At 45.4% G+C, this 16,566-nt stretch overlaps 1 protein-coding gene and 1 pseudogene across 1 annotated transcript in view; one reads left to right on the top strand and one right to left on the bottom strand.

Moving 5' to 3' along the window:
• Positions 1 to 747: 747 nt before the first annotated feature.
• Positions 748 to 1,012, bottom strand: LOC112645757 (U4 spliceosomal RNA; annotated as a pseudogene).
• Positions 1,013 to 12,168: 11,156 nt separating this feature from the next.
• ENTREP1 (endosomal transmembrane epsin interactor 1) overlaps positions 12,169 to 16,566 on the top strand; it is a 63,818-nt gene continuing 59,420 nt past the window's right edge. Inside the window, exon 1 of the mRNA XM_025423360.3 lies at positions 12,169 to 12,624. Within this exon, the coding sequence (XP_025279145.2) occupies positions 12,184 to 12,624 (441 nt within the window). The 5' untranslated portion in view covers positions 12,169 to 12,183. The remainder of the gene's footprint in view (positions 12,625 to 16,566) is intronic.

The raw sequence follows: 16,566 nt of genomic DNA, 5'->3' as shown, positions 1-16,566 counted from the left end.
CTAGTTTTTAATAGAACTTTTAATTCTATTTATAAATCTAGTCATTGTTAACAATCACTTTTTAAGGGATATTTAAATATTATATGATCTGTTTAAAAACTCAGTTAAACTGCTTTAACATTTCAAACATCATGTATCAATATAATACATTTTATTTTCTTCTTAAGTATCTTAAGTATTTAAGAAATACTTTAAGAAGTCCAACAAACAAATCTTTCTGAAGACTTTAAATAACTCCTATAAATGGAATAAATTAACCTTATAAATAAAGGAAATCTAAATTTATCTTAAGTGTCCTGATATTGTGCATGAACTTGGTAGGATTTCAATAGAATATCTTAAGGCTGAGTTACTCAATTGTGTATTTTATTTTATTTTTTAATTATTATTTTTTAAAGATTTACTATTTTAGAGAGAGAGAGAGCACATACAAATGCTTGTGTGTGTGTGGGAGGAATGGCAGAGACAGAGGGAGAGAGAATCCTAAGCAGACTCCCCACTGAGCAGGGATTCCCAACTCTGGGCTGGATCTCACAACCCTGAAATCATCACCTGAGCTGAAATCAAGAGTCAGACACTCAACAGACTGAGCCACCCAGGTGCTCCTGCCATTTATTTTATTAAGAGAGTCTAAGAGTCAGAAATGGATTTTTTTAAACAGTTTTATTGAGATATAGTTTACATACTATACAATTCACCCATTTAATTAAAGTGTATCATTCAATGGTTTTTATTTATTTGATTTATTTTTTTAAAAAGTTTTTAAAAATTTATTTATTAATGAGAGACACAGAGAGAGAGAGAGAGGCAGAGACACAGGCAGTGGGAGAAGCAGGCTCCCTGGAGGGAGCCCGACGTGGGACTCGATCCCAGGTCTCTGGGATCACACCCCAGGCTGAAGGCGACGCCAAACCGCTAAGCCACCGGGGCTGCCCATTCAGTGGTTTTTAATTAGCAATAATCGCGCCTCGGATAAACCTCATTGGCTACGATACTGCCACTGCGCAAAGCTCATTCAGTGGTTTTTAGTATATTCACAGATATGTGCAACCATCACCATAGTCCATTTTAGGACATTTTCATCACCTTGAAAAGAAACCTCATACCCTTTAGCTATACTTCCATTCCTCTTAGCCCTAATCAATCACTAGTCTACTTTCTGGCTCTTTCAATTTGCAGTTTCTGGATATTTTATATAAATGGAGTCATATAACATGTGATTTCTTGTGACTGCTCCTTTCACTTAGAGAAATAGATGCTGAATTTTGTCAAACATCTTTTTAGGAAATATTACAAAGGATAAAAAATATTACAAAGGATATCCTACTTTTTTATCTGAACATTTCCTATGGATTTGTCTGACTTGCAGTTACAATGATGGAGTCATTCTATTGAAATGGACCGACTGATCATGGCCCAGAGGGGAGGAGCCGGAAGGACCCCCTTAGGTTCAGGTACTTGCTCTAGACCCAATATCCAGGCAAATGAGGGAGTCAGGCAAGAACATGGCAGCCATGACTGGGACCTCATGGTTGAGATAGGGCAAAGAGTTGTCCTTAGAAATGGGGATGAACAAACAGAATTGAAGATGTTGAAGGAAAAGTTCTTTCTCTACCATTTAATTTCTTAAAGCTGGACTAAGAATTAAATTTTACATGAGACAGATTCACAGGAGAAAAGAAAAGGCTTATTGCATGTGCACAGAGGCCAAATAATGAAATTGAGACCTCAAGAAATGATCGAGGAAGGTAATTTTTATACTTTTCAGACAAAGAGACAATAAATCTGTGAAGAACTGACAGGATAAAGAAAACAACTTTGGAAGCTTCAATTGGTAGGAAATTCTAAGCAGAGTTTGGGCTGGGGTAGTAAATTAGTAACAAGGGTTTATGCAACCCTCTTAGTTCTAAACTTCCTATCTCTGGTGATAAGGATGTCTCTTTACCTCCTGGTACAGGGTGGGGACGTTTCACATGGGAAATTTCTTTTTTTGTCTTCTGGGGGACAGAGGACAGTTTGAGTGTCCTTCTTGCATGGACTACCTCTTAAATTAATATTTTTAAATTATTTATTTATTTATTCATGAGAGACACACAGAGAGAGGCAGAGACATAGGCAGAGAGAGAAGCAGGCTTCATGTAGGGAGCCCAATGCAGGACTCAATCCCAGGACCCTGGGATCATGTCCTGAGCCAAAGGCAGATGCTCAATCACTGAGCCACCCAGGTGCCCCTAAATTAATTTTTATTTTAAATGATCAATATGCCAAAGTGGCCCATCTTTGAGCAGCCTGCCCTTGGCTCCACAATATCTTGTTTAATTCAGCCACTCGAGAGCCCTCTGCCACACTTTCCTGAATCATAAGTATTGTTGTGCACAGAATATCGCTGTGGTATACCGGGAGGAAACAGCATTAGAGGTCAGAAGGACTGTGTTTGACTTTAAGGAAGTCACTCTGTATCTCAGAACCTCAAGTTCCTCATCTCTAAATGAGAAAGAATTAACTGCCTGCATGGCTACTGGCATATGATAGGAGATGATGTGAGAGTAAAAGATTTGCACACATGGGAGACATCTGTCTTCTTGTTCTCTCTGATTCTTATGTCCAGCACAGTTGCTCCATAGCCCACCACTCTCTGGAGCTGTTTCAGAATCAGCTCTGGTAAAGTGTACTCAGCATTTATCAGCATCTGCCCATCCATTTCGTGTTGCCATTAGGGTCTCCGTTTATGAGGTCCATAGCTGGTGGCCTCTAGGGTCCTCAGAGGTTTTTGCCAGACTGCATCCATCCATGCTTCCAGAAAACTGAAAACCATGCACCACTGCTCCCCACTCCCTGCCCCTGCCCCCACCCACACCTTAGGTTTCCACCCACTCACCCAAACCCAGCAAAGATGATTTGGTTGTTTAGATACATGAGTCTCCTTAGTGCTCTATCATAGTCAAGTGCACCCTAGTCATACCCTCATCTGAAGAGGGGCATAGCTTCTGCTCTCTGGGGCTAACTTCTGAGGCTGACAGATCACATAGCCACATTGAGTGGGACACCTGATATTCAAGTGGCAGGTAGCCTGACACCAGGCTTTCAGGGCCCTGGGTTCTCTTTCAGCTTCATTTACGTACACACACACACACACACACACACACACACACACACACGTTTCTTTGTACTTTCCCACTGAGATGATTTGTAATCAGGATATTACTATTCAAGAGACCAAGGCACCTTGAGATGAGAGCATTTAGGATTATATGTTAGAACTGGAAAGAACCATGTACACCATCTAGTTTAAACCCTACCCGGTCCACCCCCAGCCTACTTCTGTTCATGAATAAGACTGAAGCCTATTGAGGTGATCTGACTTGTCTAAGATCACAGAGCAAGTGAGAGAAAAAAGCAAAGATCTTTTATCCATTCATTCCATAAATGTTTATTGATTCCTATTTACCAGGCACTGTTTTCAGAGATAAGAATATAGGCTTATTCAACACAAAGTCCCTGCCTTTATGGAGCTTACATTTGTCACATGGCCATGCATACAAAAAACAATGTAATGTCAGATGGTGATAAGTACCAGGAAGAAATCCAAACTATGGGGATAGGGAATGAAGGAGGATGGGGAAGTATCACATTAGATAAGGAGGTCAGGGATTGTTTCTCTAATACGTAAATGAAGTGAGGGGGCAAGACATGTCTGAGGGAAGATCATTCCAGATAGAGGGAACAGCAGGTGCAAAGGCCCCATTGCAGTAAGGAGGCCATTATGATCAAGATGTTTGGATTCACCATCCAGAGCTCCTTCATCATATCACACTGCCTCTAAGTCATCAGTGGTGTCTCAAGGGTCTTTAGGTCATATACAGTGCCCAGGTTCGAGGGTGACTATCAGAACCTAGAAGTCACCATGCTGCTCAGGTTGGAACAGAACTTGTACCTTCCACAGGTACAACAGGGACATAGAACCTCAATGTAGTATATAACAAAAACAGCTCTGATCTCCAGATCAGACCTGAGAGATAATCTTTGTACTACTGAATGTGCAATCATGGTCAAAACCTCTTGGAAGATCAGATCATTGTTTTTAAAATTTTCAGTAACATTTAATTTTTAGTTTTAAAATGAGTTCCAATTTTTTCATGTATCTTGACTTTTTTGTGTTATTATAACTTAGTACAGAAATGTATACAAATCTTAAGTGCATTGCTTGATGAATTTTTGCATGTGTATACATCATCCAGATTAAGATGTAGACCATTCCAGTATCTCTGAAATTTGTTTTTATGATATGTCTTCCCCCGGGCTAACCTACTGCCCTCACTCTCTGCCAAAGACAACCATCTGACCTCTACCAGCATATATACATCTGACCTTAAACTTCATATAGAAGGAGTCATAGAGGGTGAACTTTTTTATGCCTATCTTCTTTTACTCAGTTATGTTTTTGAGATTATCCACATTGTTGAGAGTAGCAAGAGTTAATTTTTTTCATTGCAGGGTAGTGTTCCATTACATGAATATAACATTTTATTTCTCCTTTCTTGTGTTGATGGCTGTTTGGATTATTTCCAGTTTGGAGCTCTTATGAACAAGCTTCTATGAACATGCTGCTATGAACATTCTTGTGCATGTCTTTTGCTGGACATAAACACTCATTTTTCTTGGGTTTTTACTCAGGAATTGAATTATCTGAGCTTTTTAATAGTATTTCTCTGACAATCATATGATAGACACTCTACTTCAGTATCTGTTAATTCTAGATAAAGTCTGTAAGGCTTATAATACTTCTTTATCAATTGTGAACATACCTGTTCACATACAAATTGTGAACATATTTGTAAAGGTATCCATATGAGATATTATTTGTTCAATCTTCACATAAGGCAGGGTTTCCAAATGGTTCTTGACCTACAGATGGAGAATCACTGCCTTAGAGAACGACTAAAGTGTCCTTGAGATGCAATCCTCTATGATTCTGAAATGCAGTGCTCCTAAAAGCACATGCAGTGCTCCTAAAAGCACTTGTTTCTTAACAGATTTTTCTCCTGTTGAGCTGTCTTTTTTCACTTAGATGATGGTGTTTATTTTTTATTTATTTATTTTAAATTTATTCAGAGGCAGAGAGAGAGAGAGAGAGAGAGAGAGGCAGGCAGAGAGGCAGAGACACAAGCAGAGGGAGCAGCAGGCTCCATGCAGGGAGCCCGATGTGGGACTCGATCCCGTCTCTCCAGGACCACACCCCAGGCTTCAGGCAGCGCTAAACCACTGCGCCACCGGGGCTGCCCAGATGATGGTGTTTAGATATGGAGCTCCATGCTGAAACTGTGCTGACTCCCGACATTATTCTAACATTGAGTGGTGAATGTAGGTAGTATCAAAATCTTATTTTTCTTTCATGTGGGCCCACCTTTATTCAAATTTAAGTCCACAGTGCAATGGAAAGGTCCAGTGATTACAGTATACTAGTTTATTCTTGGAAGTCAGAAGGTACTAGGGGTTCCTGTGACCAGGGTGATGACTTTCAAGGGCGTGGTATGAAGGTTTTGCTGCTGGAAGGAGTAATGGCAGACCAAAGTGACAGATGGATGGGATGCACCCAGGTTTGGAATGGCCATGTGGAAGCTATTTGTTTTTTTGTTTGTCCAACACATTCCATCCTCCCTTCTTCATTTCCAGTGCAGACCTTCCTTCTTAAACACAAAGTAGGCATGTGGGCTATGATGGCCAATTGTAGTACTCAGTTGCCCGGACTTCAAGAATTGGTTGAAGAATGGAGAAACAAGCCATGCTGCATTAATCATGATCCTTCTTTTATCTTTTAAAGATATTTATTTATTTATTTAAGAGAGAGAGCACGCACAGCAGAGGGAGGGAGAAGGATAAGCGGACTTTGTGCTGAGTGTCTCACCACCCTGAGATCGTGACCTGAGCTGAAATCAAGAGTCAGAACCTTAACCGGCTGAGCCTCCCAAGTGACCCCTAGTCATGATCCTTCTAAGGATTTTTCCCATTAGATAGACGTGAGGATTCTCTTTTTCTTGGCTGCAAGCTATAAAGATGAGATGCCAGAGTAGCCAAGTCTGCCATCATGAGGACAAGCCTGGCAGAATGACAAGAGTCAGAGAGAAAGTCCTGGCAGGTCACAGCACTGTTTCTTGTCTCTGGTAGGCAATATCTACTTCTTTCGATTCAAACTGGTCTATATTGGGCCGTTAAGCTTTGAGGGGAAAGAATCTGAACAAATACACAGCCTACTCTTTCTTTTTTTTTTTTTTTTTTTTTTTAAAGATTTTATTTATTTATGCATGATAGTCACAGAGAGAGAGAGAGAGAGGCAGAGACACAGGCAGAGGGAGAAGCAGGCTCCATGCACCGGGAGCCTGACGTGGGATTCGATCCCGGGTCTCCAGGATCGCGCCCTGGGCCAAAGGCAGGCGCCAAACCGCTGCGCCACCCAGGGATCCCCAGCCTACTCTTTCATAACCAAACCTACTGGTTTGGAGATGGTCTGGGTGGACTTAGTTTTGAGAGCTGGTGAGGAGGGCACCCATGGCTGCTCTTCACTTGGTAGAACGAATTATATGTTCTCATCAGCAGTTGCTGCTAGGACTAAACAGGAATGGGAACTGCCAGTGTTTAAAAAAGATTATCTTGGGATCCCCTGGGTGGTGCAGCGGTGTGGCGCTTGCCTTTGGCCCAGGGCGCGATCCTGGAGACCCGGGATCGAATCCCACGTCGGGCTCCCGGTGCATGGAGCCTGCTTCTCCCTCTGCCTGTGTCTCTGCCTCTCTCTCTCTCTGTGACTATCATAAATAAATAAAAATTAAAAAAAAAAAAAAGATTATCTTGACCATGCCACAAAAATATGAGTGTCTCCCACAAATGGAGTCTAGACAGCAATTGAGACAAGAAATCAGGCAATTGCAATATGGTGTTGCAAAAACTAGGATGGAAAGTAGAGGGTACTATGAAGCACAAAGCAGGCTCACCTCATCTGGTCTCTGGGGTGGTTCATGGGGATATTGAGGATGACCTTTTGGAGCAAAGGAGCTCTAACCTGTAATCTAGGGATGGGTAAGGATGTCCCAGGGAAATATGTGTGCATGTAAGTTGGGCACCAAAGGGAAGACACGGAGCAGTGTTTTTGGTAGAGGGAACAGCACGTTTGAAAGCCCAAATGTAAAAATGGGTTTGGCACGAAGGATTGATATGTGTCAGGATGCCAGTTTGTCAAATCAGAGCAAGGTGCACTGGTAAGCATGCATGAACTTTCCAATGCACCCAACTCACATCTGCTACCAAGGGCAGCTGTTTCCTGGCTCAGAAGAGCTGGGAGAGTGATTTAATATCATAACACCTCATGGAGAGAAACTTTATTGTCTGCTATCCTTCTGGAACTGTTGAAATTGTGGCAAATAGGGACTATGTCCTCTTTCCACCATGAGGAAAGTACAGCTACAGCCCTTTGGTAGAACAAAGAAGTCTGTCTTGAGGCCAGTGGAATTTGGAATCTTCACCATTATTTCAGAAAAATGGAGTACCCAGTCTGCCCAGCTCTGCTCAGGGCTGTTTTCTTTTTTCTAGTCTCACTCTCTTAATTTAAAAAAAAATTCATTCTCTGGAAAGTGAACAGTTTTAATTGAAGCTGCTGCTCCATTTCCTTGACGCAATCCTCATGCCACACTGTACCTCATGAAAGATAAGAGACCATGGAATGCAAGGCTTTAACGTTTAGAATCAATCTCCAGATTTGTCCTAGGTATTTGGGGTCTGCAAGTTTAACCATTCCACACCCCAAGTCATCTGCTTTTCTTGGCTCCTGCTCTCTTGAGGGTCAGCTGAGTAATCCTGGTCATAGAAATGTTTGAACTTCAAAATTGCAGATCTCAGGGACTCCAGCTGATTGCATGGCCCAGCCTTGGGCTGATGAAGCTAACGAACTTGCACTTGACAGACGAAGTAACCAAGAGCTAGAGAAGCTTGGAACTGGCTCAAGATCACAGAGTGGAGGAGGGGCTAGAACCCAGGATGTCTGGTTTCTCATGTGGCGCCCTTCCCCTTAGAATGCAGTGGTCTACATCCTTCCTGTGCATATAGGTCACCTGGGCAACCGTGACTGGCTGGGGACCCACAAAGCCGCCCCCCCCCAAACATGTTTACATCTTGGTTTACTTTCAAGCCAAATCCTCTGCCTTCCCCTTCCAACTAATTTGCTACCCACAGTCCCCTTTCACAGAAAAATCAGGTTCCCAGGCCTGTTATCCAGAGGGTGGGATTCCGTGGGCGTTTAGGGAAGCCTGTGAGCTTGCATTTTGACATGCTCCTCCTAACAGTCCCGGTGTCCGTGGACCATGCTTTGCAAAGCTGCCCCAGAGCCACCACAGTAAATGGAGACTTCTAGAGCCCCCCTGTGCCTATTCAGAGAAGCTCTTCTCTTTGTGATATGCACAGTGAGGACCTGCAGATAAGCTGCCAGGGAATGTGCCTCAAGAGTCCTCTGCAGCAGGTCCCACTCCAACAGGGAGTAGCAAACTGGTGGGGGTTTCTGAGGAAAGGGAGGAGGAACCTGGCAGTTGGTGGAAAGGTGTCCAGTGACACCTGAGGGAGAGAGTTTTAACTTCTGAGCAGTCAAGGCTGAAGTGCAGGGAGTAGAAAATGAGATATGGGGAAGGGAATAGGAGGAGGGAGTTTCTCCTTGGAATTTGGCTTTGATCTTAAGGAAAGCTGGCACCTACATTAATGAAATGTCTGGGTCAAATTTTCCACATGTTCCTCTTCACTTTGTTTATTCTCAAAAATGTTTTTCTTGGTAAGGGCTTTATTAAGATAGGATTCACATTTATCTTGATTGAGATCTTCACATTGATATTGATTCACATTTATCTTTACCCATTTAAAGTGTACAAAGCAGAGCTTTTTAGTGTCTTCACAGTGGTGTAAAATCATCACCACCACCGATTTTAGAACATTTTATCACCTCAAAAAGTAACCCCATACCCTTTACCACTCACCCTCCCCCCATTCAGGCCCATACCTCCCCACCCCCAACCGCTAATTTATTTTGTCTGTATGGATCTACCTATTCTGGGGATGGTATATTCATGGAATCATATAATGTGTGGCTTTTTGTGACTGGCTTTCTTTTATTTAGCATAATGTTTTCAGAGTTCTTCATGTTGTAGCAGGTACAATACTTCAATCCTTTTTATTGCCCAAAATATTCCAATATACAGATTACCACTTTTCTTTATCCATTGTTCCACAAGTGATTTGTTTCTACTTTTTGGCACACATGAATCATGCTATTTGTGTAGAAGCTTTTGTTTTCATTTCTATCGAATGTATATGTATAAACAGAATTACTGGGTCAAGTGATAACTCTGTGTTTAACTCTTGGAGGAAATGCCAGACTGTTGTGTCAAAGTCCTCACTTTCGTGTGTTTTCAGCCAACCTGAGACCAATGGCTCTGATTTCATTTATGTACAGCTCAGCTTGATCTGGTGTAACTGAGGACCTATGTAAGTGAGTTTTGGGGGATGAAGAGAATCAAGCTTGGATTACAAACTCCAGCATTCAGATACTGACACGTATATTTGGCATAATCTTAAGGGTTGGGGCAATGTTACTTGGAATCACGTTTGTGATAAGCAGAAAAAGCAGCTCACAGCCATAAATGTGGCCAGTCCCCTCAAAAAGAAAACCTACAGTATGACAACTTGTAACCAGCAGCTTTGGAAAAGGTGTAGTGGCTTGAAACTAGGAATTTTCTTCATTACCTGCAGTATCATCTGTTTCTGTAGGGTACTCCCCTCTTATGGGTGGATAATATGCTCCAAGCCCCCCTCATGGACACTGGAAACCACAGATAATACCAAACCATACCTATGATAAAGTTTTATTTATAAATGAGGTACAGTAAGAGAGTAACATTGATAACTAAAAATAAAACAGAACAATTATACCAATATACTGTAGTAAAAGTTATATGAATTGTGGTCTCTCTCTCAAAAGGTCTTATGTCCTGTATTCACCTTTCTTCTCGTGATGATGTGAGATGATAAAATGCTTCCACAATGAGATGAAGTGAAGGGAATGACGTAGGCATTGGGACCTAGCGTTAGGCGACTACTGACCCTCTGATGATATGTCAGGAGGATCATCTGCTTCGGGACAGCAGTTGACTTCAGGTAACTGAAACCACAGAAACCGAAACTGTGGATAAGGGAGGACTACTGGACAGGGAAAGAGGCTTTAAAAATTTAAGGGTAAAGTACTTAGAAATACTTTCAAGTATCGAAGTAGAAAATACAGAGTGGTATGCAAAGTGCAACTGTGTGAATTTTCTCAAAATGAACCTCACCCATGCAATGAGCACCTGCAGTGAGAAACAGATGGTTATCAGCTCCCTGGAACTCTTCCCTTTTCAGTCATTAACCATCCAAGGGGACGGAGCATATCTAACTTCTAGCACCAACATTCCCAGACACAATGCATTTTGATAGTATATTTCAGGTGTCAAGGATTGACCACTGGAATAGATTCGTTAAGCTGAAAGAATTTCTCAAGACTTAGACTTTTTATATTGTGTGTTAGAATCCTGAAAATTAAACACCTTTTGGTTTACATATAAAATAAAAGGTATAAACTCAACATACAAGAAGCTTTTAACATCACCTGCAACTTAAGAACATGTGCTGTACGATGTTTTTAAAGTGCATGAAACAACATTCTTCAGGCATTGATTCTAAAATATAGCCCCCTGTTTCTCTGGAGTTTGAAGTTTACTTCCAACAGGACTTTGTAAAAGAGGTCCCCGGGACTATTAATCACAGATGCTTTAATAATTCAAACACCGTATATGTAAACACACATGCCCATCGGCAATGGATCCCATCGTGGGCTGGAGTAAGTACCGACCAAAATAAACACAGCTTTTGCAAGCAAAGCATAAAGACAGATACAGATTTCCCTGGGTTTATTGTGCAGTAGGTTGGTTCCCTCTTACTGATTCAATGAACTGCCTAATATAATACCGAGACTGACTCACTGCAAAGCGACCCCTGCCCTGGTTGTGAACCTGGGGGGGGGGAGCCCTATTATAATGGTTTCATGTATAAGAACACTCTCAAGGGGCATCTGGGTGGCTCAGTGGTTGAGCACCTGGCTTTGGCTCAGGTTGGGGTCCTTGGATCAAGTCCCACATCGGGGCTCCCTGCAGGGAGCCTGCTTCTCCCTCTGCCTGTGTCCCTGCCTCTCTCTCTCATGAATAAATAAATAAAATCATTAAAAAGAGAGAGAATACTTTCAATACATAAGAATCTTTGGAGGGAAGGGCATATACTCTTAGAGAAATCTTTTTTGCAAAGGCAAGTCTTTTTTTTTTTAAGCCCTAAATATGCCTTATAAATCACCAAAAACGGATGAGGATTGATGAAGCCATTTCTTCCGAAGTTTGGGGATTCTGCGTTCCATGAGGCGAGGTGAGGCGGACCCGTGCTACCTTGGCCTCGCGCTCCGGGCCGCCCCCCGCTTCTGTCCTTCTGGATGCCGGACGCGTCCAGGTGAGCTGGAGCTCGCGCTGGCCCCTACCGTCGCTAGCGGGGAAGCAGCCCGGCCGCCCCCCCCCCCCCCCCCCCGGAAGCCCCGGCCAGCGGCGACTCGCTCTGCGTCGTCCTTCCCCGAAGCGGAGGCTTAGACTTCTCCCACCAAGTCACCATAGCCCCTCCCCCGGCCATGCCTCCCTCCCGGGGCGGGGGGGCGGGGGTGCAGGAGAAACTTTAAAGCCGGGCTCCCCCGCGTTACCGTAGCCGGGGCTCGGGCGGCGGCTGGACTGGCCGCGGGCGGGGGGCGGCGGCGCTCCGAGCTCGGCGCGCGGGGCCACCTCCCGGCTGCCGGCCGCGGCCCCCTCCTCGCGCCCGGGACCTGCCCGCCGGGTCGCAGCCGCGCCTCCCCGGGACCCCCGGGCGCAGGCGCAGGCGCGCGCGGCCGGCCGCGGAGGCGGACCCCCGGGGGCAGGTGGGCGCGGCCGGCGGGACCGGGGCGGCGGCGGCGGCGGCGGCGGCGGCGAGTGGTTGGGCCGGGCTCGCTTCCTCCCCTCCCCCTGGGCCTCGGGGTCCGCCCGCGGTGCCCAGTGCGCGGCGCCCGCGGCCCCGCGGCGCGTCCCCTGCCGCCGCCGCCGCCCGTCCATGTCCCTGCCCGTGGTGCTCCCGGGCTCCTGCTGCCCCGTGGCCGGCCTCTCGGGCGGGCCGCAGGCCGGGGGCCCGGGCGCCGCCGCCGCCGCCGCCGCGCAGGAGCCGCCGCTGCCCCCGCTGCGGCCGCGCTGGCCCCGGGCCGCCCTGCAGCCCCCCGCGCGGCCCCGCTGCGCCGCCGCTGCCCCCGCCCCCGCCCCCGGGGTGCTGGCCCCGCCGCCCGCGCTCTCCTCCCGCCGGGCCGCCGCCGCCGCCGCCGCCGCCGCCGCCGCCGCCGCCGCCCCGGGCTCCGCGCTGCTGCCCGCTCGCCCGCTGCTGTCGCTCGGGCTGCTGCAGCTGATCCTGGGCTGCTGCATGGTGGCGCTGAGCTTCGGGGCGCTGTCGCTGAGCAGCTCCCCGCAGGTGAAGAACTCGTGCCCCTTCTGGGCCGGCTCGTCGGTGAGTGAGTCGGGGAGCGCCGCGCCCGCGCGCCCGGACGGGGCCCGGTGGGGGTGGGGGTGGGGGTGGGGGTGGGGGAGACCCGGGGCCTCTGGCGGGCGCCGCCGCGGCGGGGGCCCCTACCCCGCACGCTCCCAGCCCCCCGGTTCCCGGCCCGGGGCTGCCGTGGGGAGCGCAGCCTCTTAAAACAGTCCAAGTTTTTGGAGACGTTGAAGCCGCACCAAAAAGAAGAAGAAGGAAAAAAAAGGCCCAAAGAGAGAGTAGTTTAGGGGCGAACTGGGTTGTACCTGGACACTGTCTGTTCCTTGCAGGCTAAAGGGTTTTGTTGTTCCTGTCGAGTTCATAGGATAAACTAGATTTCCAGCTCTGGGAGATTGGACGAATGGGGGTGGATGGATGGATGGTAGGAAAGTAGGAGGAAAAAACGATTCCCCTTGGGGCCGCTTAGCATTTACTTCTGCGAAAACGTCTGGGCGGGGAGGGCAGTCATTTGACCCGTTTTGTCTCAGGAGGTAGTCACAGTGCCTGGCACATAGTAGGTGTATTTGCCCGGTGACTGAAGTGACAGCTTGACTGGGGCACGCCATTTATTTTATTCCAATTTAAGGCACACGGAAATGTGAAATGTATCGGGTAGGATGGCTTCACTCTGGGGACAAGTTCAGGAGATAATGGCAGGGTGTGTGCAAACACACTTGTACCTGGTCATTAAGGGAGGGCCCTAAACTCCCACTTGATTATTGGAGCCAGGCAGGCTGCTGTGCAGATTTTAATTCTCAAGAACCCAAAGTGTCATTATGCATGAGCTCTCCAAAGCCTCAGGAGCAGGGGACAGGTAACCAGAGATGTCTGGCCTTGCTCCCCTCCCCTCCCCCTGGACTCCAGGTGGCTACTCATCCCTGCCTCCTAAAATGTCAGAGCTTCTAAGGCACCCAACCTCTTGAGGTTTGCTGGGGGTTGAGAGACTGGGAAATATAGGTCTTTGTGGAACGATTGTGGAAGATGGGTATTTGAGAGTAACCAACCTTTTTTATGAAGTAACTAAATCTGAAAGTCTGGCGGTGCCAATAGTTGAAGATCTGTAATGAATGCATGTGCCCAATAAACATAAAATTGTCCTTTTGCAGGTCCATGCATACCCAGATTCAAGACCAGATTTTAAGAATATAGGGGCAACTCAGGGATCCCTGGGTGGCTCAGCAGTTTAGCCCCTGCCTTTGGCCCAGGGAGTGATCCTCGAGTCCCGGGATGGAGTCCCGTGTCGGGTTCCCAGCATGGAGCCTGCTTCTGCCTCTCTCTCTCTCTCTCATGAATAAATGAATTTAAAAAATAATTAAAAAAAATAAGAATATAGGGTTAACTAACTGAACCCAAAGTAATTGTTTGAATAAGAACATCGAGAACATTAGGTGCAGTGAGCCCAGCCTGGTGTTTTATACTTAAACAGAGGCCAATTTGCTTTCCTTTTGAAATCCTCTGACCTGGATGGTCTTACTGTGGAATAGCCCATGCTGTGATAACTGGAGTCCACACTCTGTACATCATGTAAGAGGAATCCCACCCTCCTGGCCCTGGTACCGGGCTCTTCCCAGGGCTTCCTGGAGTCTTTTTTTTAAACAGGGTAGGGTTTAGATTCATTATGCTCCCTAGTCCACTCGTCAGACCAAATTCAGCCAAATGGTGGGTGCATTTCATTTCTCTAAATACCGTGGGTCGGACGTGAGTCTTGGATACATTTGTAGGGATTTCCTCTTTATAAAATCATAATCTCTCGTCCTCTCAAAGATTGCTAGTTTAGGATTATTTAAAATTATTTTTTTCTCTTCTGAAATCAAAACCTCAAATCAGTGTATGACTGAATTATTTCAGAGGCAAATACACTTAGATGTCAGTCAATAAAGAGTTGGATTTGGTGAAATATATATATGTATACACACACACACACACACACACACACACACACACATTCTTACATACAGCCATCAGTCAGAAGATGAAGACTGTTCCTGGACCTGCTGGCTGGGCGTGGCCTTGTATTCTAGGATCCAGCAAAACAGAGCAGGGAAACAATCGGTGACTTGGAACTAAATTCTCTTCTGCTGGATTGTTTTCTACAGCTCACCCTTCACCTCTATATGCAAAGCTGCAGTGGTTCATTATGCTTATTTTTTGTGGCTTGTTTCTGAGTTTGACCACAGAATTCACAAAGTGGCAGTAGAACCAACAGAAACTGCGTGCCCAGAATGACTGGATAGTATTTGAGGATGGCGTTAGGCACCGTGGCCATTGTGTTTTGGGAAAACAGTTTCACCAGTACCATATACCTTGTGATTTTTTTTTTTTTAAGATTTTGCTTATTTATTCATGAGGGACACACACAGAGAGGCAGAGACACAGGCAAAGAGAGAAGCAGGCTCCCTGAGGGGAGCCTGGTGCGGGACTGGATCCCGGGACCCCAGGATCATGCCCTGAGCAGAAGGCAGATGCTCAACTGCTGAGCCACCCAGGTGCCCCTACCTTTTGAATTTATGTACCCAAGAAAGGCTTTTTATTTTTTGTTATTTTTTTTAAACTGTGCATTATGGGGAATTTTAAATTGACTCAAACATTGTACAGTGAAGCCTCCTATACCTTTCACCCTGCTCCAACAATTGTTTCATCTGTGCCTCTTCCTGGCTTTGCTGCTGGCTCTGTGTGTTCTGATAGTATCAGGAGGATGAGTGTTTCAAGCTGGGTAGGAATGAGCTCCATCATGCTCCCTGGGCCATTTGTCAGATTAACTTCCCACATAATTTTGAAGCGAATCTCAGACATCACACCATTTCATCTGTAAATAGTTCAATATGTGTATCATTTTTCAAAAGAAAATCTAAACAGGAAGAAAATATAAACAGAAGCGAAAGACAGCATAAAAATGACCAGGCAGTCTTAAGAAACTACCCCCACCTCCACTTGGAACATGTTACTATGAAAATTTTAAATCTCAGCAAATGTAGAAAGAATAGTATAGTGAACCCCTGTTTACCCATCATCCAGCTTCAGTAGTTAATCAACACACGGCCACTTCTCACCCACACCCACTCCCCCTACTGGATTATTTCAAGGCAACTCCCTTGTATCATAATTTCAGCCATTAAATATTTCAGTATGGATGTCTAAAAGAAAGGGGCTTAATAGCACATTATAATGTACTAATATAAAGGTAGCTAAATTAAGGTTTTTATGAAAAAAGCTTAAAAATTATGACTTGAGGACAGCAGTTTTTTTTTTTTTTTAAATAACAGCCTTATGTGTGGGAAATATCAGAATGGGAGACAGAACATAAAGACTCCTAACTCTGGGAAACAAACTAGGGGTGGTGGAAGGGGAGGAGGGCGGGGGGTGGGGGTGAGTGGGTGATGGGCACTGAGGGGGACACTTGACAGGATGAGCACTAGGTGTTATTCTGTGTGTTGGTAAATTGAACACCAATAAAAAATTACTTTATTAAAAAAATAAAATAACACCTTTATTGAGATATAATTCGTATTCCATACAATTCAACTATTTAAGGCATGCAATTCAATGATTTTTGATGAATTCAGGAAGATGTGCTCCCATTGCCACAGCCAATCTTAGAAAACCGTCCTCACCCCCAAAAGAAACCCTGTACACATTAGCAGTCACCCCCCATTTCTCCCTTGACCCCATTTCTCCCTAGGCAACCACTGATTAATTTACTTTCTGGATCTATGGATTATACTAGACATTTCATATAGATGGAATCATACAATATGTGGTCCTTTGTAACTGGCACCTTTCACTTAGCATAATGTTTGCAGGGTTCATTCAGATTATGGCACGTGATTATGGCATACTTCATTTCTGTTCATTGCCGAATGAGATGCCACTGTGTGGACCTATAATGTTTTACTTATCACTCAGAAGTTTTGTTGGCATATG

The sequence above is a fragment of the Canis lupus genome, chromosome 1 (assembly GCF_003254725.2).
Source record: "Canis lupus dingo isolate Sandy chromosome 1, ASM325472v2, whole genome shotgun sequence".
NCBI lineage: Eukaryota > Metazoa > Chordata > Mammalia > Carnivora > Canidae > Canis > Canis lupus.
This window is presented reverse-complemented; position numbering and strand designations above follow the sequence as displayed.